Below are 22836 nucleotides of genomic sequence, written 5' to 3'. Positions count from 1 at the left end.
TTTAAATTGCAAAGGTTTTTGCATTTAGTTTAAATGATATTTTTGTCAATATTTGACTTGGATGAAAAAAGTAAAGTTTCTTTGTAATAAAAATGATGAAAATCTGATTAAAAAAAATATATAAAAAAGAAAAGCATATATACAATAAAATATCGTGTCTTCCATCCTGTCTTTTTTACTTGTTTCTTCTTTGTATCTTTATTTTCCTACTCTCTCAGCTCTCATATATATTCTCTCTAAAGTATTGAGCACTGTTCGATTTAACATAGGACTTCATAAGAGTAAAATTATATTATAACACATACCAGCTGTATTTCGGGTATTGAGTACATTTGGATTCAGCATATACCACGTTCCAAGTGGCCCACTGCATTATTTCACGCGCCTACTAATTTATTGCTCCAGAGAATTGTTTCAGATTATTAATTAGAAACATAAATAACAAAGCAGTATTTAAAAAGTGTGCATAATATATTCTGTTAAAACTTTTTTTTTTTTCTCTCATTATCCTGGATCTCATTTGTTTTAAAACCAAGTTTATCTACCACTTTCTAGCAAAATATAATGAATAAAAGAAAAACAATTTCATAAGTAAGCAGCGTAAATAAATCAGGGGCTCCCAGAGCGCTACTGAAAGCACTAAATAAAATTAATTTTTTTTACGCCAGAAGAGAAAATCTTTTTTTTACATGAGCAATGAAAAAATTAAAGCTCACAATGCCCCCTTGAGCCCTACTGAAAACACTAAATAAAATTAGGACGCCCCCAAAACACTACTAAACTAAATTTCTATCCCCCATAGGAGATAAATTATTTTTTAAGTGAGCATTGTAAAAAATATAAAAGTAGGGAGACCTCCAGAGCAGTGTCAATACTAATTTTTATCCCCCATCTAGAAGAGAAATTATTGTTTAAATAATCAGTGGGAAAAAGCCCCCAGAACGCTACTGAAAGCACCAATTAAAATTAAGGAGGCATCCAACAGAATACAAAATTATTTTAAGTAAATTATTTCTTATGTAAAAAATAAAACTATTCGCGATTTTACGTGGCCTTTTGTTGTACAACCTTTTCTTTTCGTCACGGTTAAGATTTTGTTTGTTTTACTGTGGATAGAATTCTGCATATGTATCTTCTCTTGCCTTTGGTAACAGTAATGTGTTTTACACTGCTTGTATTTGTAAGAAAAGCACATTTTAAAATAAGTTAAAACACAAAGCATATCCATGTAAGTAGAAAAGTAAATTATTTTACCTTTGATTCGTAGGTAATAATGTTTTCACGTGAAATGCGTTGGTCTAAAAGCTCACCAATTTACACAAAAAGGATGTTAGAACACTAATAAAACCAAGTTTCTACACCACCATCTGTTTTATTAGTATTAAAATGGCCTTAAGTAATGTGATAAACAAACATCGTAACAAGCAGACCCATATTTTTACTATTAGTACAATTATTTTTTCACTCTCTATTGGTATATCTTACTTGTGTCAAAAAATCATTTTTCAGTGTTGTCCCATGAAGAGATATACTTAAATATTTGAAGAAATGTGAGGGGTGTATTCACTTTTGCCATACACGGTATATATATATATATATATATATATATATATATATATATATATATATATATATATATATATATGTGTGTGTGTGTGTGTGTGTGTGTGAAAATATTACCTAGTTACGTTTCAAAATAATATAATCATATATGATTATATTTTTTAAAAAGTATTTTATGCAATAGATATTAAAAGGGAAACACTTACTTAATGGCTTCTATTCTCACTTCCTTTGAGATGAGGCCCGTCGGTGAAGGTTCCATGTAACCAAATTTCACCAGGTAATCCTAAAAAAGAACAGAAGTAGAGATAAAGAAAAGAAAACAGAAAATTAAATTTCCATTTTCATAACAAATATTAGCTATAACGAAATAATTTGACAAAAATTATAATCTGAACATTAAAACGATATTTCTTTTATATAGAAATCGCTCCAGACAAGATTGGAAGCCATCCTATTTCTTATATTATTGTCACGTGAGCTGCGTGATTGCACTTAAAGAGATTTAAAAAACTGTCCTAACATTCTACCAGACTATTACCCAGATAATTTTTTTACATCTCGAAAGGAAAATATGATTAATGAAAAGAAATCGCTTGAAAAGGACATGATCGAGGCGCAAGCTTGCTTTACATCTTTAAAAGTAAAGAAATATTTCTTTTAAAGAATAAAAATGTATCGTTTTGGCTTTCTTAAAAATGTATTTTTCATTCATAATGATATTTCAAAGATGTGCCATCTTATTTCTTAATAAATATTTTATATATTTATTATAAACAATAAATATATAAAATGTTTCTTATAAACAATAAATATATAAAATATTTCTTATAAACAATAAATGTATAAAATATTTCTTATAAACAATAAATATATAAAATGTTTCTTATAAACAAAAAATAAATATATTTCTTATATATCTTATATTCGTTAAAAGTGAGAATGTGTGTGTGTGAGGACATTTCTCAAACGATATACTCAACGTATTTTAAATCTACATACTTGGAATTTGGCATATAGCTTATTCAGACGTGTAGAAATCTTTTTAATCCGTTTTTATCCTGCTAAGGAGTCAAAATTGAAAAATTGGTGCGTGTGAGTTCTCGGATTGTTTTCTATTTGCTGACTATTTCACGAGCACGCATGCGTGAATGATTCACATTACAAATTTCCTATGGTAAGTATAAGTCGGGTTGAAAACACTTTTTTTTAAGACCATGTCACACTGGCCGATTCATAATCGTACATGCTTCGTTGTCATTAGGTTTAGGTTTCAATCTCAGCTCGAGTATTTTTTATTTACAAGAAGTGAATTGTTTAGACAAAACATAATATTCGCGTGCACATGTCTTTATTTCCGTTTTTTTTTTACTTCAATTTTTAAGGAATTTAACGTTACATTTAATACCTATGATATTCCTCTTTATAATACAGAAGTATTCTGCATTAATTAAAATATAATATTTATGCGGATTTTACGACCGGGCAACGTCAGGCGCCCTGCTAGTATATCTATAAAAGTGAAAATGTGTGTGTGAGGATACTTCACGACAAATTTTTGATCTACAGACGTGAAATTTGGTATATAGGTTATTCAGATACGTGGAAAACCCTTTAATCGGTTTTCCACTGAAAAAAAAGGCTGCTAAGGGGTCAAACGTAAAAAATTGGATTTTTATCTGTCAATTCAATTGTTTCATGATGGTTTGAAAACACTTTTTAAAGATCACGGAAGCTGGTGTATTGGTTATCGTAATTGACTTATAGTCTTTAAGTTTTGGTTTCGATCTCAGTTCGGGTATTTCACAAGAAGTGAACTGTTTAGAGAAAAAAACATAATGTTGTCATACACATATCTCAGTTTCTTTCCATTTTTTACTTCATTTTTTAAAAGAAATTTTACGTTATATTTAATACCGGGCGACGTCGTGTACATTTAGTATATTTATAAATTTACAGTGAGTTGAAATATATTCTAATTGAGCAAATAATTCACAGAAAAGTTAATATTATGGTTGTTGTAGTGAGGAAAAAGACAAGTTTTAAAAGTATGTGTGTATATATGTTTGTGTTCTACCGGTGTATGTGATTAAAAGGCAATGTTGCATTGTGTGTGTATTTGCTCATCTTTGTTTTGTATGTGTGTGAATATATATGAATTAATCTTAGTGAGTGTGCATTTACTTTCCGTTAGTGTGTGTCCATGTTGCTGTTTGTTAGTGTGTTTAGTGTGTAGGGATGTCTGTGAGTTCGGGGAACTTTGTGCGTATGCGGCCTTTATCAGTGTATGAATGTATTGCCATTTGTTAGTGCATATGTATGTATGCCTAGTCATTTGCTTCTGTGTGCATGAGTTAAGTATTCATTTGCCTCTCGTTGTCTCCATAGTTAGGAGATTGAGAGTAATATTGCACCACGTTCTGCCTTATCTCAGGCATCGTTGAACTCTATCTGCTGTTCAAGGCTTTTGGTTGTCTAGTTTTATTAAGCATTAGTATTTCACACTGACTCATAAAATAAAAAGTCGTTTCGAACGAGTGAGAATCATTTTCATTTCAAGGACAGCAAGAACGAACGAAGGAAGCAAGAGAATGACGTATAAAAGCTAGTTGCTTTTACATTCGTTCACATTGCACCTCTATCTGCCAAACGCAACACCGCAGTTTAAAATAAAAACCTAATATCTCTTGACTGAGAAAACGCGTAAAGATGTAGTGACTGATTCAGACAAACTCTAAAAAGTAAATGGCTCAAATAGATGCACTCTTTTTTATTCCGTTTTGTTAGGCTTCTCTCTCTTCCTCACTAAGTCAGTTAGTTTTCACAGGAACGTATTAAGCATTTTCAAAGAAAGTCATTTCAAACCCCCAATAGTAACGCGATTATGTTAAATTAATCATGCCTAAAAGACCCGCTCCTCCTCCTCCTCCTCCTCCTCCTCCTCCTCCTCAACAACAACAACAACAACAACAACAACAACAACAACTAAAATATGTTCTCCAGATGAAAACAAACAAACAAACGAACAAAATAAGATAAAGCTTCTTGACCAAGCGGATTAATTCATTGTTTTGAGATAAACTCGCTGCTTTCTGGCTGATAAAAAACAAATGCTTATTGACTGAAAAAAATGCAATGCCTATTGACTCCAACATAGTTTTTAAGATAACTTTACTGCTTCTTTTGGCTAAAATAAAAAAAAAAAAACTACAAACAAACAAACAAACAAACCGATCATTGGGTCGTGACCTAAGCAAATTTATTACACGGTTCAATAAAAATTCACCATTTAGTAACCTCTTTAGAAACGCTAGCGGTAGGGAATGGGTTTGAAGTTTTTCGTTTGCGCAATTTACGAAAGCAAACATGACCCATTAAAAACGGGCATTTCATCCTGACACCTGCAACAGTTGTAGTTTCATACAAGAATGGCCGTCCTTGTTTGTTTGTTTCGTGTCCCAATTTTAGTCGGAATAAACAGAACGAAATCAATGACAGACGATTAAGTCTTGCCATAAACAAAACTTCCATTGTTTTGTATCGTTTTAATAAAAAAAAATCCAGAAAAGAGAAAGACGCTCAGGCGGAAAATCGTGTGTGTGTGTGTGTGTGTGTGTGTGTGTGTGTGTGTGTGTATAAAGAGAGAGAGAGAGAGAGAGAGAGAGAGAGAGAGAGTGAGTGTGTGTGTGTGTGTGTGTGTGTGTGTGTGTAGAGAAAGAGATAGAGAGAGAGATTGTGTGTGTGTGTGTGTGTGTGTGTGTGTGTGAGAGAGAGAGAGAGAGAGAGAGAGAAGGGTTTAAAAATTGTAGGATTAATAGTTAAATTCTGTGAAGTAAAAATATAAAATTTTTAGATAAAAATGTATTGTTTGAAACAATGACTACAAGAAATTCCAAGTGATTTCCTTAATCCATAGATTTTCCTTCACAAAATTTAACTATAAATTCTATAACATTTATTTTGCTCTCTCTCTCTCTCTCTCTCTCTCTCTCTCTCTCTCTCTCTCTCTCTCTCTCTCTCGTATATTGAGCTATTTTATTTGACTGGGGTTGTCTTATAAAAATATTTCCTTTCAACAATATTTTATAAGACTGTATATAGATAAATTAATCTGTGATTTAACTGATCCCAATGGTATGGTCGTAGTGTATCACAAAAGTAAGTATACCCCTCGCATTTCTTCAAATATTTAAGTATATCTCTTCATGGAACAACACTGAAAAAATGATTTTTTTACACAATGAAAAGTAGTCTGTTTGCAACATATATAACAGAGTTAATTTATTTTTATTTACCCCTCAAAATAGCTCAAAATATAGCCATTAAAAGCTAAATCCCTGACAAAAAACTTACGCCAAATTGTCAATATTAACATACAACATGTCAATTCTCAATATTTTGTGTGGCCACCACCATTATCCAAAACTGCCTTTACTCTCCTGGGCTTGGAGTTTACCAGAGCTTCAAATGTAGCCACTGGAATGCTCTTCCACTCTTCAATTAAAATAAATCCTCTATTGATTATTATATATTACGGGGAATAATTTGCCCGGTGTACTAATTCGCAAAAAATTTAAAAAATAAAAAATAATAATGATAATGTCGTTCATAAGTTTCCGTCAGTGTTTTTTTTTTTTTTTTTAGAATATTACGTCAGCTGATATTTGGGCTTGACGATGAATGTTCTGAAAAAGTCACTTCTAATCAATGTTTAGTTTTAAAATATGTAAACGAAGAAATTATTTGCGGCGTTTTTAAATTGTACCTCTTTTTTATCGTAAATTGAACTCATTAATAAGAAAAAATTAAAATAAAATGCTGGAGTACACTCGGGCTTCAACAGGGAATTGTTCAATCTGTAGTCGAATGCTCCAGATTATAATAAATCTGTATTCGCAATATGAAATTTTACTATCTTCTCTGGAACCGGTGTAACGTAAAATATTCCTCTGTAAAAATGATCCCTTTTATCTATAAAAGAGAAGATCGGATTTTTTCGATTTTCGACATTTATCGGATGAATTTCTGTACAAAACATATCTAAGAACACTGCCAGACACATAAATTAGCTTTGTGTGAAATTTGCAAAAGATAGGCTCAGCCGTTTCGGAACCTGTGAGGAAGGATCTCTCTCACACACACATACACAAGACAAAGTGACTTATATATATATATATATATATATATATATATATATATATATATATATATATATATATATATATATATATATATATAAATGTAACTGTTGGTTCGTTCGGAGTTAATTGTCTAAAAAACCACTGGACGGATGGCTTCTACGTTTTGGTATAATATGTTTACTATATTCATGTGTGTTTTTATATATTCCTTTTTAATTATAACATTATACTTAATTTTTCTATGATAAATAGGTGGATTTCTTTGTACCGAGAGGCCATTTTTTTATTTAGGGACAATTATTTATTACCGCTTCCTGTCACGTGACCAGTGTTACAATTTAGCTGTTTTCCTGCTAGATCTGGAGATTTCATTTACAATCTAGAGGAAAATTCTAGAAAATCTGGAGGTATTTGGCACCCAGACACCCGCATTAGATTGCTTGAAAATACTTTAAAACATAAAATAAACTCATTCATGTAAGTAAAAAAAAGTAGCATTTATTGCCTTTGGTAACAATTATTTATTGATTATTTGTTTTGTTTTTCACCTTTTTTTCGACTAACCATTCTTAAATCTCACTATAAAATCGATTTTTCCAAGTACATTTTAGGTGGGGGGCATTACAATCTCCCCGAAGGGGTTTGTATTACTGTACACATAGATTCGAAAAAGTTGTCAAAAAACAAATATATAACAAATAAATGTTATCAAAGGCAAGATAAGTTACTTTTCTGCCAAACTGGCTAGCGATTTTCTGGACATTTCTTTCTCCTGATCTCGCGGGTTTTTTTTTTTTTAAATCTCAGTTGACAACATTGCATCACTAAAAAAACACCACACGCAAAAAAAATTTACCGATATTGTAAACACATTCTGTTTACATTATGTAAACAGAATGTGTTTACAATATCGGTAAATTTTCAATGATTATTGATAATGTAACCATGTGATTGAAATTTAATTTAAATTAACCACACGTGGTTGCAAAATGAATGCCGACGCTCAAAGTGTATACACATTTTGACTCCTCCCTTTACTTAAAAATTCACCAAAAATCAGGAAATTAACGAATTTTAATGAAAATTGCAGTATTTTTCAAATAATGATCGCAAAATATAATGAACTAATTATTTTTACTTAACTCTTAGTGAAAATGTTTTATTTTGTTTAAACAGATATAGATAAATTAATCTGTGATTTAACTGATCCCAATGGTATGGTCGTATATATATATATATATATATATATATATATATATATATATATATATATATATATATATATGTACATATATATATATATGTACATATATATATATATATATATATATATATATATATATATATATATATATATATATATATATATATATATATATAAAGTGTATCACAAAAGTAAGTATACCCCTCGCATTTCTTCAAATATTTAAGTATATCTCTTCATGGAACAACACTGAAAAAATGATTTTTTTACACAATGAAAAATAGTCTGTTTGCAACATATATAACAGAGTTAATTTATTTTTATTTACCCCTCAAAATAGCTCAAAATTTAGCCATTAAAAGCTAAATCCCTGACAAAAAACTTACGCCAAATTGTCAATATTAACATACAACATGTCAATTCTCAATATTTTGTGTGGCCACCACCATTATCCAAAACTGCCTTTACTCTCCTGGGCTTGGAGTTTACCAGAGCTTCAAATGTAGCCACTGGAATGCTCTTCCACTCTTCAATTACGACGTCGCGGAGCTGGCGGATATTTGAGATTTTGCACACCTCTACCTTCTGCTTGAGGATGCCCTAAAGGTGTTCTATTGGATTCAAGTCTGGAGACATGCTTGACCAGTCCATCACACTTAGCCTCAGCCTCTTTAGTAGAGTAGAGAGAGTTGACATGTATGTTAATATTGACAACTTTTCATAAAGGGTGTAGTTGAAAGGGATTTAGCTTTTAATGGCTACATTTGGAGTTATTTTGAGGGGAAAATAAATTAACTCTGTTATATATGCTGCAGACAGACTACTTTTCATTATGTTAAAAAATCATTTTTTCAGTGTTGTTCCATGAAGAGATATACTTAAATATTTGAAGAAATGTGAGGGATGTACTTACTTTTGTGATGCAATATATATATATATATATATATATATATATATATATATATATATATATATATATAACAATATAAGACTAATAATATAGTAATGATATATAATAAATGATGACGTTTTCCGTAACTATCGACACTATAGGAAAAAAAAAGAATCATTCCTATGAAAATCTTCCGCACTCACCATTCCAAGCTTGTACTGCAGCGACTTTGTTTAGCAAAATTACGCACATTTCGTTGCCGTTTTAAAACATTAAAATTTGCCTTCCTTGCTTCACTATCTCAGCTACGTAATCCTACATAGATAGTAACAAATCTTTCTCCCTCTTGAAATTTAGCCCCTCCACAGAATCTTAAATCACCAGGTGTTTTTCTAAAGTCGTACTTAGCCACATGCCACTAGGAAAGTATTCAATTTCATAGATGGCTTAGTTTCATACATATTACGTTGGTATAAAACTAGAAAATAACAGACGCTTACGTTAAATTTTTAATTTAGCAAAATTGTTGGATAGTTGGTAATTACCAGTTGGATAAACACGTTAATATTAGAACCAGTCGTTCATCAAATTAGCAGTTTGTACTTCCGAACACGGCAAAAGCCTGTCTCGGGATTTGATTTTTAGAAACACAGTCAAGCTAAGTTGAGGAGAGGTAGGAACCTCGAAACATGCATGTCCGTAGATTACTGTTTTAAAAATACTAAAAAAAATAAAAATAAATAAAAATATTATTTATTTACGTCCAAATCAAATATGGACGATTTTCCAAATAAAACGATCTTCAATGCGAAGACACTACTTAGCTGTATTGGTCGTTAAAAATACACAAGAAATCTACATATATTTATAAACGATAAAAATAAAAAACAAAAATAGTGAAATTATCTAGGACTTCATAGCGTAACGGTTAACGTGGTGGACTTTAATACACATGGTCCAGGGTTTTATTCCTAGAGATACAGTCAAGCTTCGCTGAAGAGAGGTAAGAACCGCGAAACATGCATACGCATAGATTACTGTTTTAAAAATAAATAAAAACTATTATTTATCTTTTTTTTTTTTTTTTTTTTACACAGTGATCACCACTTATCAAGGCCCGGAAGCCACTCAGGGATAAGGGTTATTGCAAGTACATTACGTTAGTGTGGAGATTTGATAAGTGTTTACTTAAGGGGGCGGTTCATTAGGAATTTGTTAACATTAGACTTGAAGACATCCAAGTTGTAGTCCGGAGGGAACCAGGCAGACGGAACAGAGTTCCACAGGCGTGCAGTTCTAAGAAAGAAGCTTTGTTCATGGAATCCGCGTTTTGATTTAGGCACAGATATAGAGTGGGGGAAATTTTTCACAGTGGATTCAGCTAGACGGGTGTTTTTCGTGAAAGATTGGCGAGGGGGGACCAGGGATTGGAGTTCAGACGAGCACCTGCCATGAAAATAACGATAAAACAAGGATAGGCTCGCAACGTCTCTTCTGTGGGAGAGGGGTTGCAGGGTAGAGAAAAGGGCATCCCCCACTAAACCACAAAGTCTATTTTGTACTCTGTCAAGACATGATAGGCTGTTTTTGGCAGCTCCTGCCCAGATATGGCAACAGTATTCCATCCTTGGCCGTACTTGGCTTTTATATAGATAGAAAATTGCATCAGTAGTGAGATATCTTCTGGAGCGGTAGAAGGATCCCACCATCTTTCCAGCGACCGAGTATATGTTTTAAATATGTATAAAGAAAGAAAAAAAAACTTATAAAGTAAAATGACTTTACTGCATCCCAGGCACCGTTGGGTATGGACAGCTAGTATTTTTATATATAAAGAAAAGTCAGCTGTATTCTCGACATTAGATCTACATAGTATTGCATCTGACGAATCGATATTTGATTCTAACTAGCCACTGATTCAGGAATTTTTCAGTATGCATTTGTTACATAAAATCGAAATAGCAATCAATTTATATTCCATTATATATTATATTCAATTAGTAAGGGGCTACTATTTGGGATAGTGTTAACAATGCACAATGCACTGTAGGGAGTTAAGCAGCGAGATATCTGTTCACATTACATTTAAACCTGCAGGTTAGTGAAATCAGGGAAGCCAAAAACAGGGAGGGAATTCCAAAGTCTAGCATTCTAAAAGAAGGAACTATTAGAGTAGAAAGCTTTTCAGCATCTAGGGACTTCAACAGCGAGGGGTGGGATTTTGTTGCTTGTTGGGTTAGTCGGAAATATGCATGCCGAGGAGGCACAACTGCTATGAGTTCGTCAGAGCACATTCCATTAAAGTATTGTCAAACAGGCACAAGGATGTGACATTACAGCAATGGGACAGAAGATGGAACTTGGCTGATAATGTGGGACCCATTAGATTTGAGACTCTGTTTTGGATGCTATCTAAGAGTGAGAGACTGGTATAAGATGCTCCAGTCTACGTTCAAATAAAATATGGGCGATTTTCTAAGTAAAACGATCTTCGAGGTGAAGACGCTACTTTACCCATATTTATCGTTTATAGAAAATCAACAAGACTAGCTGAGAGTCTGGCGTTGCTTCGTTGTACAATGCGCTTAAACATAATTTTTTAATTTATGAAGATTGCGTATTTATTATGATAGAATAAATCCTCTATTGATTATTATATATTACGGGGAATAATTTGCCCGGTGTACTAATTCGCAAAAAATTTAAAAAATAAAAAATAATAATGATAATGTCGTTCATAAGTTTCCGTCAGTGTTTTTTTTTTTTTTTTTTAGAATATCACGTCAGCTGATATTTGGGCTTGACGATGAATGTTCTGAAAAAGTCACTTCTAATCAATGTTTAGTTTTAAAATATGTAAACGAAGAAATTATTTGCGGCGTTTTTAAATTGTACCTCTTTTTTATCGTAAATTGAACTCATTAATAAGAAAAAATTAAAATAAAATGCTGGAGTACACTCGGGCTTCAACAGGGAATTGTTCAATCTGTAGTCGAATGCTCCAGATTATAATAAATCTGTATTCGCAATATGAAATTTTACTATCTTCTCTGGAACCGGTGTAACGTAAAATATTCCTCTGTAAAAATGATCCCTTTTATCTATAAAAGAGAAGATCGGATTTTTTCGATTTTCGACATTTATCGGATGAATTTCTGTACAAAACATATCTAAGAACACTGCCAGACACATAAATTAGCTTTGTGTGAAATTTGCAAAAGATAGGCTCAGCCGTTTCGGAACCTGTGAGGAAGGATCTCTCTCACACACACATACACAAGACAAAGTGACTTATATATATATATATATATATATATATATATATATATATATATATATATATATATATATATATAAATGTAACTGTTGGTTCGTTCGGAGTTAATTGTCTAAAAAACCACTGGACGGATGGCTTCCACGTTTTGGTATAATATGTTTACTATATTCATGTGTGTTTTTATATATTCCTTTTTAATTATAACATTATACTTAATTTTTCTATGATAAATAGGTGGATTTCTTTGTACCGAGAGGCCATTTTTTTATTTAGGGACAATTATTTATTACCGCTTCCTGTCACGTGACCAGTGTTACAATTTAGCTGTTTTCCTGCTAGATCTGGAGATTTCATTTACAATCTAGAGGAAAATTCTAGAAAATCTGGAGGTATTTGGCACCCAGACACCCGCATTAGATTGCTTGAAAATACTTTAAAACATAAAATAAACTCATTCATGTAAGTAAAAAAAAGTAGCATTTATTGCCTTTGGTAACAATTATTTATTGATTATTTGTTTTGTTTTTCACCTTTTTTTCGACTAACCATTCTTAAATCTCACTATAAAATCGATTTTTCCAAGTACATTTTAGGTGGGGGGCATTACAATCTCCCCGAAGGGGTTTGTATTACTGTACACATAGATTCGAAAAAGTTGTCAAAAAACAAATATATAACAAATAAATGTTATCAAAGGCAAGATAAGTTACTTTTCTGCCAAACTGGCTAGCGATTTTCTGGACATTTCTTTCTCCTGATCTCGCGGGTTCTTTTTTTTAAATCTCAGTTGACAACATTGCATCACTAAAAAAACACCACAGGCAAAAAAATTTACCGATATTGTAAACACATTCTGTTTACATTATGTAAACAGAATGTGTTTACAATATCGGTAAATTTTCAATGATTATTGATAATGTAACCATGTGATTGAAATTTAATTTAAATTAACCACACGTGGTTGCAAAATGAATGCCGACGCTCAAAGTGTATACACATTTTGACTCCTCCCTTTACTTAAAAATTCACCAAAAATCAGGAAATTAACGAATTTTAATGAAAATTGCAGTATTTTTCAAATAATGATCGCAAAATATAATGAACTAATTATTTTTACTTAACTCTTAGTGAAAATGTTTTATTTTGTTTAAACAGAAAATACCTTTACTAAAGTTATGGTTTTCAGTAGTAAATAAAAAACGCAAGAATTTATTTTTGCTTTTTTTAAAGATCGTAATTTGTAACAATAAAAAATAATTTTTACAGTAACATTACGAAAAAAGCCCCTAAAGTCCGTATTAATGTATTCGATATAACTCGAAGAAAAATGAATTATCGGATACTATTCAGGAAATTAAAGATTCAATTAGATTCCTATTTCAGTCACCTTAATTATTTAGGGTGAAATGAGTTTAGGAATTTATAGCCAAACCTAAATTTTTTTTTGTTGTAAATATCCAGATACGCTACTACAGAACACCGACCACTCTAATTTGTTTTTTTTTGGGGGGGATGTGATGTTGGGGCGCGCGCGCCAACATCACATCCGCCCCCCCCGGCTCGCGCCCCCAATGTACAAAGTAAAATCTTCGGAAAATGTTAAATGGTGTTCTAATTGGTAAATGTCGGTGCGTTACTTACGGAAAATTTGAAAATTCGATGTTCCAGGTAAAAAAAACAAAAACAGATAAATTAACCCCCCTACTCCAACTTGGTGTGCTTTCCTTTTCTTATTTTATTTCTTTTTCAGCTAATTTTAAATTTTCCACCCAAAAAAGCGCTATAATGTATTTTTGAAAATTAGAAAATTCTATGTCCTGGAAAAAAAAATCCCCTCCCCCAACATAGTTTGCTTGGTGAAGCCGTCGTTTATGCTACAGCGTGCATGTGCGTAGCATAAACGGATGCTGCAAAATGGTGGAAAGAAGTTCCTGGGTTCAGGGGTAAATACCATGAAAACGGTAAATTTGCCCCAAGTTTGACTATCAGATTCGTTGTCAGCGACCTCAATTACCTATAAAAAAAACAAATTAGAGTGGTCGGTGTTCTGTAGTAGCCTATCTGGATATTTACCTTTTTTTTTTCTTGCTTAAAAAAATAGCATTAATACAGGTAAACTAACTTTTTCGTTTAAAAATGGAATTATTTCCCTTTCGTTATTAACTTTTAAAAAAAAAATTTTTTTTTAATAAATATTTTGTGTTTTATATACATAAAGTACAATTGTTGAATGTTACTGTTTTGCTTATATTCGTTTGGGGGGCACAATTAAAAAATTAAGAAAGATTAAAATGAAGCAAAATTTAAGTTTCCGTTCCATTTTTACAACAACTGTAAAACAGTGCATACTCAGCAAGTTTTATCGTAATTTATAAGCATATTGAAACACTAAATCAACATTTTATTTATTTTTTTGCATAATTAATGATGGAAGTATTTTTCTGTTTATTTTCTTAACATCTGTTAAAAAAATAATTTGTACATTCTCTTGAAAAAAAGAATCACACTTTTCTCTACTTTCACATGTGTTCCATTTTAACAAACTGAGCCACAGCAATGCGTGGCCGAGTACAGCTAGTATATATATATATATATATATATATATATATATATATATATATATATATATATATATATATATATATACTTACAGGTTAAAAGGATTCAAGAGTGATAACTAATGATTTTAACGAAGTGATTAAGAGTACTCAATAAAAGAAGAACCAAATATATTTTATTAATATAAACAAATTTACATGGGCGCGACACTAGACATGAAAATATTTCGGACAAATGGTGGGTTAAAATCAGAAGTCCTTGTCAGGCGACTTAATAAATCGATGCTTTCCACAGAAGAAACCATTTTATTATATACAGTGTATCGCAAAAGTTTACAATGCACATTTGAAACTGTCAGTTTTTGTATTTCTAGCTTGCAAATGGTAATGAAACTTTTTATAAACATAGAAAATGTATTCAAACTAAGATAGGAACAGTGGGAAAAATAAAAAATAATAATTTAACACAATGCGAAAAGAAACCCCAATAATTAGCAACGCAAGAGGTTACAACACATTTATAAAATTATATCTAGTATTTTGTAGCATAATCATTATTGTTGATTACAGCATGCAGACGTTTTGAGTAATCTCTTACGAACTTCTTACATGTGTCTTGTGTTATTTTATTCCATTCTTCCACACAAATTCTCTCCAATTCTCGCCGATTTGAAGGTTCTCTTCTATGGACCCGTAATTTCAATTCTCCCCATAAATTCTCTATAGGGTTGAGATCGGGAGATTGACTACTCTACTTTAAAACATTCCCTTTATTTGAATTAAACCAATTTTGTGTGAGTTTCGCAGTGTGTTTTGGATTGTTATCATGTTAAAAGATCCAGACTGATTTCAATTTGAGCAACTTCACACTTGCTTTAAGGTTTTTCTCCAAGATACTCCTTTAAAGTGCTCCATTCATTTTTCCCTTTATTATTTCCACTTTTCCTACACCTCCTGCACTAAAACAACCCCAGATTATAATGGATCCTCCTCCAAATTTTACTGTTGGAATGGTGGGTTTTTGACTGGTATTCAGTACCTTTTTTCTCCAAAATTTTGGTGGTTTTGGAGTGCCATTCAAGTCAATTTTGTCTCATCTGACTAAAGCACGTAATGCCAAAACTCTAGAGGCTTGTTTGCATACTCATTTGCAAAATCAAGCCTAGCATGAACATGTTTTGGAGTTTTCCTTGCTGATCTAGAGAAGATGTCTTTAAGGTGAAGGGTTCTACTGATTGTGTCCTTGCTAACTTTAATTTCACTGCTTTTTAAGTCCTTCTGCAGCTCTCCAAGAGTAATTCTAGGCGAATTCATAACTTTCCTTATTAATAAACTTTCAGCACGTTTGGTTATTTTTCGAGGACGACCTGATCTGGCCGAAGGAAGGGTTGATTTGTAAGAATTCCGGAGCCGAATTATTGTTCGAACAGAATTCAATGAACCAGCAATTGTTTGGATATTATACTATATCCCAATCCACTTTGATAAAGACTTACAATTCGTTTTCTGAGCTCTTGACTAATCTGTTTATTCTTTCCCATGATGTTGTTGCTTGCAATACGGTTATTAGAATAAGAATGACCAATACTTTTACTCATTGCTTACTTCGTGTCTATTTGTTGTGAGGCGCAGTTAGTCCACAAGTACACCACGTGAAAACACGTAGTAATTGATTTACAAGTGTATTAATGAAAGATACAAGGATATAGGAAAAGATAAAGAGATAAGTAGCAGTTGCAGGTATCAGTAAGATCTCGCTCCCCGAGGTACAATATCCGTCGAGATCTCGCTCCACCGTACCAGCCTTAGGAGCTGATTATATAGGATCTGGACGTTATGGGGAGGAGATCCGGTCTCACAACACTATTGCATATTCCTGAACATTCTAGAAGCGTCTACGCATTTTACCATGATAAACCGTCATAAAATTATTGAGAAATCTAATGAATTTCATATGTGTTGTAAACTTTTGCGTTGCTAATAATTGAGTTTTTCTCTTCGCGTTGTGTTAAATTGTTATTTTTTTATTTTTCGCACTGTTCCTATCTTAGTTTCAATACATTTTCTATGTTTATAAAAAAGTTTCATTACCATTTGGAAGCTAGAAATACAAAAGCTGACAGTTTCAAATGCGTATTGTAAACTTTTGCGGGGCACTGTATATATATATATATATATATATATATATATATATATATATATATATATATATATACATACATACATATATACATATATATATATATATATATATATATATATATATATATATATATATATATATAGTTCAAACAAAAAAACATTTTATTTTGACAAATGATTCTTTTTAAATGAAATTTGAACAATAAACACTAATATATATTAGAGTTTACATGTTCAAATTTCATTTAAAAAGAATCATTTTTCAAAATAAAATTTATTGTTTGGACTAAATAACTGGGATTGTCTCATAGAAATCTTTCTTCCGGTATTTTATAAGACTTGAAACCACTAGATTCACTAACCAGTAATCTAATTCATTTCAATACCATATTGTGTGTGTGTGTATATATATATATATATATATATATATATATATATATATATATATATATATATATATATATATATATATATATATACGTAGTTTTTTTTTGTTGTTGTTGATTTTTTAAAACGATATTTAGGTTAGCGTCTTCACCTTGAAGATCGGATGTTTTTTTTTTGTTGTTGTTGTTTTTTATTATTATTTGTTTAGGTCCAAAATAAAAAATGGTCAATTTCTAAAAAAAACAAAACAAAAAGACATCCGATCTTCAAGGTGAAGGCGCTAACCTCAATATCGTTTAAAAAAATCAACAACAACAAAAATCTACGTAAATATATAAACAATAAAAACTAAACAGTAAATCGTCTATGGCATCATAGCGTAATGGATAAGACACTGGACTGAAATACATAAGGTCCAGGGTTCGAGTCCTAATAACAGTCAAGCTACGCTGAAGAGGGGTAGGGCCCTGAAACATGCATGTGCGTAGATTACTGTTATATATATATATATATATATATATATATATATAATTGATTACGAAAACAAAGATTGAATAAATTACAATATTTATTAATACATGAAAAATTTGAATAAGAAATTATAATAAAGAAAAATCTTTAACTCATGAATGTTCACGGGACAAGATCAAGATCTGTTCTTCAGATGCTACACTTCAATTTCTTGTTCTCTGTCAGTGGAGGAGAAATCCTTCACGACTGAGACAATTTTTATTTTTGTTCCTTTTCTCCACGTTAAAAAACGACCCTGGTGTCTAACTCTGTCCCGTGGGGAGGCATTGTAAATAGAAACATTAGTAAAAAATTTATCACTAATTAGCACAACTCTGAGTATAATATACTAGCAAAAGTACCAGTCGTTGACTGGGTTCAAAAACAGCCTACAGAAAATAGACTCTGATTTATGAAAGTATGATAGGTAATGAAAAGGAAGGGTTGTAAATTTGGGTTGAATTTGGGGGTATCAAAACCAAAGCAAAATATGATGAAAGTAAAAATAAAATAGATAAACACCATAATTTATTATACCATACCTGTTCACACTGAAACACTTATCACAATATTCCGTGGATCTATATTAAAAAATCTTGTTAAACTTTGTGACATATTTCCATTCTATGGAGGTCAGACGCGAACGAACACACCATGATTTTATTATACCATATTTCTTATAACTGAAACATAATTATCAAAGTATACTTACGCAGATAGATATGAAAAGTCTTTATTAAAGTTTGTGCCTATTTCCATTCTATGGAGGCCAGGCGCGAACGCAGACCCCACAATACCCACCCCATTTAAGTTAAAACATACTTATCAAAATATTCTCATGTACATCTATATCAAAAACACTTGTAAACGTTTTTTTTTTTTAATTTTTAATTTTTTTATTGCCATACTTTGTGGACTAGGCGCAAACGCAGACCCCATAATTTTAATGAACCACCGTTCTGCCAGATCAAACATACCCATTCCTGTGTCTCGATACATCTATCATTATATGTAATCAGTTTTTTTAAATAGTAAACCATATAGGAGCCTATTCATGACCACACACACACATTCACTTTATATTATATATATATATATATATATATATATATATATATATATATATATATATATATATATATATATATATATACTTTTTGTTAACTATAATGTATAAGAATAAAAGAGAGAAAGCAAAAGTTAAATATTCAATCAGTCAATTAATGTTAATTAATTAATGAAATGATAGTAAAGCTAAAAAAAATCTCTTGTCTTTTAATTGCTCTTTAATTGAGCTTTCTATTATCACGATAGGTTTTAATATAAAGACAATATTTATCTTTATAATTTTTATTTTATTTATATATACTGTCAGGACCTGTTTCTCGGCCTTGTCCGAGGAGATATAAAAGGGTGCTAACTAATTGATTTGTTAAGCTGTTTGTGTTTGCACATACGAGTGCACCTCCCCCAATGGGAAATTCACCTGGAGCTTTTTTTTTTGTATTTGCATGTATATGTGAACTGGAAATATTTAATATAATCAATGCCTATTATTTCAGAGTAGTAGCAAAGAAAACGTATTTCCTATGTTAGTTTCGTTAATTAGTGAAATTGTAATTCTTTTGTTTCATGAAGCGGTAGATAAATGAGGAATGTACAAGAAAATCTATAAACAAGTTAAAGTAAAAAAACATGTATATTAAAAACTAATGAAATGCCAGCATTAAATTTTCTGTAAAAACGTAAAAATTCCCCGTACCACCATAACCACAAAAGAACGATTAAATGTTTATCGGGAATTGTTGGAAAATGTTAAAACCATTACTCCTAGAGTATTTCCGTTACTCAGAAATCCTTCTAGACTGAGTTAATTTTGTTTAAAATGGGATATGCATCAGGAACAAATTTTATGTTTCCATATACATGTGAACTGGAAGCATTTAATATAAATTATGTGCGTTATTTCGTCTCGTATTACTTTTCCTCCTAGATTATGAAAAATGAAACCTCAGATTTTTCGTTAAAAAAAACAGTAAGCGCCCTCCCACTAGTTTCTAAAAAATATGAGTAAATCTTATAAATGCAGAAAATATTCGATTTTCGTTGTCTCTAAATCTTTCATTAAGAATTCCTCCTAAACTGAGTTTACGATAAATATACCTAGAATAAATATTTTTAAATGCTGAAAGTATTTTTTCATTACGTCTAACCTTTCCTTGTTTGATAAATCTTCCTAGAATAAGTCAATTATGAGTCGTGTTACGGGCCGGTATGAAGCTGAGTCGGGGTGGATGTCCCCTGGTAAGAATCTTATGACTCTAGGTTTTTTTTTTTTTTGTTTTTTTTTTTATTCAATTTTCACCCTAAACAAGGCACAGTGCCACTTTGAAGCAGGGGGCTACTATCAGGGACTTAATTAGCGGGGTCATTATGAAGGGAAATGAGTAGAAAGATGTTTGTTGACATTACACTTGAACTTCTGCATATCGTTGCAGTTGGGAAAGCAGAATCCCGGAAGGGAGTTCCAAAGACCTGCAGTTCTGGGGAAGAAACTATTGGAGTAAAAGGCTTTCTTGCACCTAGGGATCTCTACTGTAAAGGGATGAGACTTAGTAGCTTGTCGGGTTTGTCGGGGGTAGTTACGTCGGGGAGGTACAAGTGTTTACAGTTCGTCAGAGCATTCACCATTGAAGTATTTGTAGAACAGGCAGAGGAATGCAACATCTCGTCGATGGAACAGAGGCTGAAGCCTAGATGACAGTTCAGGACCTATCAGGTTGGCGACTCTCTTTTGAACCCTGTCCAGGAGCGAGAGACAAGAAGCAGATGCACCAGCCCAGATGTGACAACAGTACTCCATACATGGGCGAATGGTTGCCTTATAGAGGTATAGGATACTGTCAGGCGTAAGTAGCTTTCTAGCACGGTAGAGGGAGCCAACCTTCCTTGCAGCAGCCTTGGCAATGCTCTCAATGTATCTATTCCAGTTAATATTCCCTGTAAACGTTAGGCCGAGGAGTTTAAAAGAAGTACTTTCAGGTAATGTGTTCTTGGCCATTGCTATTGGTGGTAGAGAAGGTTTCTTGTAGTTATTGAAGGAAACAAGCTTTGTCTTAGCAGCATTGAATGTGACCAACCATTTTTGTCCCCATTCCACTACGGATTGGAGGTCATCCTCTAGTGTTTCTGTCATTTCCTTGGATATGTGTTCATTTGTTTTCCCCTCATATCTGTTATAGAGAGTGGTGTCATCGGCAAATATACCCATCTCCGAAACAATTTTATCAGGGAGGTCGTTTATGACTATCAGGAATAATAGAGGTCCAAGGATAGACCCCTGAGGTACTCCCGCATTTATGTCGTATTGTTTGGATGTACGACCGTCGAGGACAACTTGGATTTTTCTATTACTTAAGAAGGATTTAATTACATTATGAATTCTTCCAGTGATTCCATATGATCTAATTTTCCTTAGAAGACCATCGTGCCATACCCTGTCAAAAGCCTTAGATATATCAAGGGCTACCGCTCTACCCTCCCCTGTTTTATCCAATGAACGGTATATACGTTCAGAAACTACAGTTAAGATATCTGCTGTTGAACGGGCTTGCCTGAATCCATATTGTTTGTCAGTCAGGAGTTTAGCAGCTGTTAGGTGCTGGACTAGGGCTTGATTAACTAAGGACTCAAATATTTTGGCGAAAAGCGGGAGGAGGCTAATGGGGCGATAATTTAGTGGGTCAGCTCTTTCACCAGAATTCTTGAAGACTGGTACCACAGAGGCGGTTTTCCAGCAGTCGGGAAAACAAGATTCGTTAAGGCATTTATTGTAAAGTTTGGACAGAACTGGAGCAACCTCGGCAGAGCATTTTTTTTAATAGCACAGCCGGCATGAGATCTGGTCCACACGCTTTTGAGGTGTCTAGGTTTTTTATAATAGCATGTACCTGAGAAGAGGTGATTTTCCAATCGTCTAGTGAGGCGTCTGTTCGCAGAGGAAAATCAGGGAGTGAGTGGTGTACCGAGTTCAGTGTGGAGTTTGAGGCAAACCGACTGGCAAGCAGATTTGCCTTGTCAGTTGCCGTGCAAGCAACCTCATGATCGTTTCATAGTGGGGGAATAGTTGACTGTCCATTATTTACTACGCTGTTGTAGATTTTCCAAAAATCCCGGGTTCCTAATTTATGTGCTTCGATGCGTTTTCTGGTGGTTTCAGAGTAATCTGTCTTAGCTGTCTCTATCACTCTCTTACAATTATTTCTAGCTTCTATAAACTTCTGTTTATTTGAGCTGGACTTATGTCGGTTGAATCTGCGGAATGCATTCTGCCTTTGACAAATGGCAGCTGCATAAGCAGAAGTAAACCATTGGGGGGAGTGGGGCTTGCTATAGAATTTCCGTGCGGGAACATGTGCTTCAATTGCAGTTTTAAACCATTCAGTGGTCTCATTTGCACACTGTTCCGCTGGAAGAGTAAAGATATTTTTCCATGGGGCATCTCTGATGAGCTCCCTGATGGCTTCCCAATCAGCCTTTTTGTAATACCTCGTTGTTTTGAGTAGTGGGTCTTCAGTTTTAGGGCGAAAATTTAGGCTGATTCCTACCATTATCACAGTGTGATCAGCATTCCCGAGTGGGCTGTGTGTATTTGTTGTACAGTCATTGGGAACCGTTGTCAGAAAGAGATCTAGAAGTGAGGTATGTTGATCTTGCTGGTCTGGGAAACGTGTCGGAAATGTAACCAACTGAAATAGGGAATGGGATATAGAGAAGCTATGTGTTGCGCTACCAGCTACATCTGTGTGATTAGAGAATCCAAGCCAGTTACTGTGGTGGACATTGAAGTCACCAAATACATGTATTTGTGCGCTAGTATCGAGGGAGAGTGCTATATCTATGCTGTCTGATACTTTGTTTATTAGGGTACAGTCTTGGTTTGAGGGAGAGCGGTAGAGAAAATACAAGTAGCTAATATTGTGTTGCATATTTAGTCTGAAGCACATAAAGGCCTGGTCCTCTGATTCTAGTTTTATTTCTCTAGTCAGGGGGAGGGTGTTACGAATATAGACTCCAAGTTCATGCATATGTCTGTCCGAGTCCTTACGGTAGAGTGGGAGATAACCAGGCATGTTAAAATGGTTAGAGGGAATGGAGGAGTG

The 22836-nt window shown here is 32.8% G+C and overlaps 1 protein-coding gene across 1 annotated transcript in view; it reads right to left on the bottom strand.

Moving 5' to 3' along the window:
- LOC145242455 (uncharacterized) overlaps nt 1-22836 on the bottom strand; it is a 108968-nt gene that overhangs the window by 71650 nt on the left and 14482 nt on the right. Inside the window, exon 2 of the mRNA XM_080105511.1 lies at nt 1770-1849. Coding sequence (XP_079961637.1) covers nt 1770-1849 — 80 coding nt within the window. The remainder of the gene's footprint in view (nt 1-1769; nt 1850-22836) is intronic.

The sequence above is a fragment of the Euprymna scolopes genome, chromosome 21, assembly GCF_053919585.1.
Source record: "Euprymna scolopes isolate OS-2025 chromosome 21, ASM5391958v1, whole genome shotgun sequence".
Taxonomy (NCBI): Eukaryota; Metazoa; Mollusca; class Cephalopoda; order Sepiida; family Sepiolidae; genus Euprymna; species Euprymna scolopes.
Note: the sequence above shows the minus strand (reverse complement) of the source record. Positions and strands in the feature narration are given on the sequence as shown.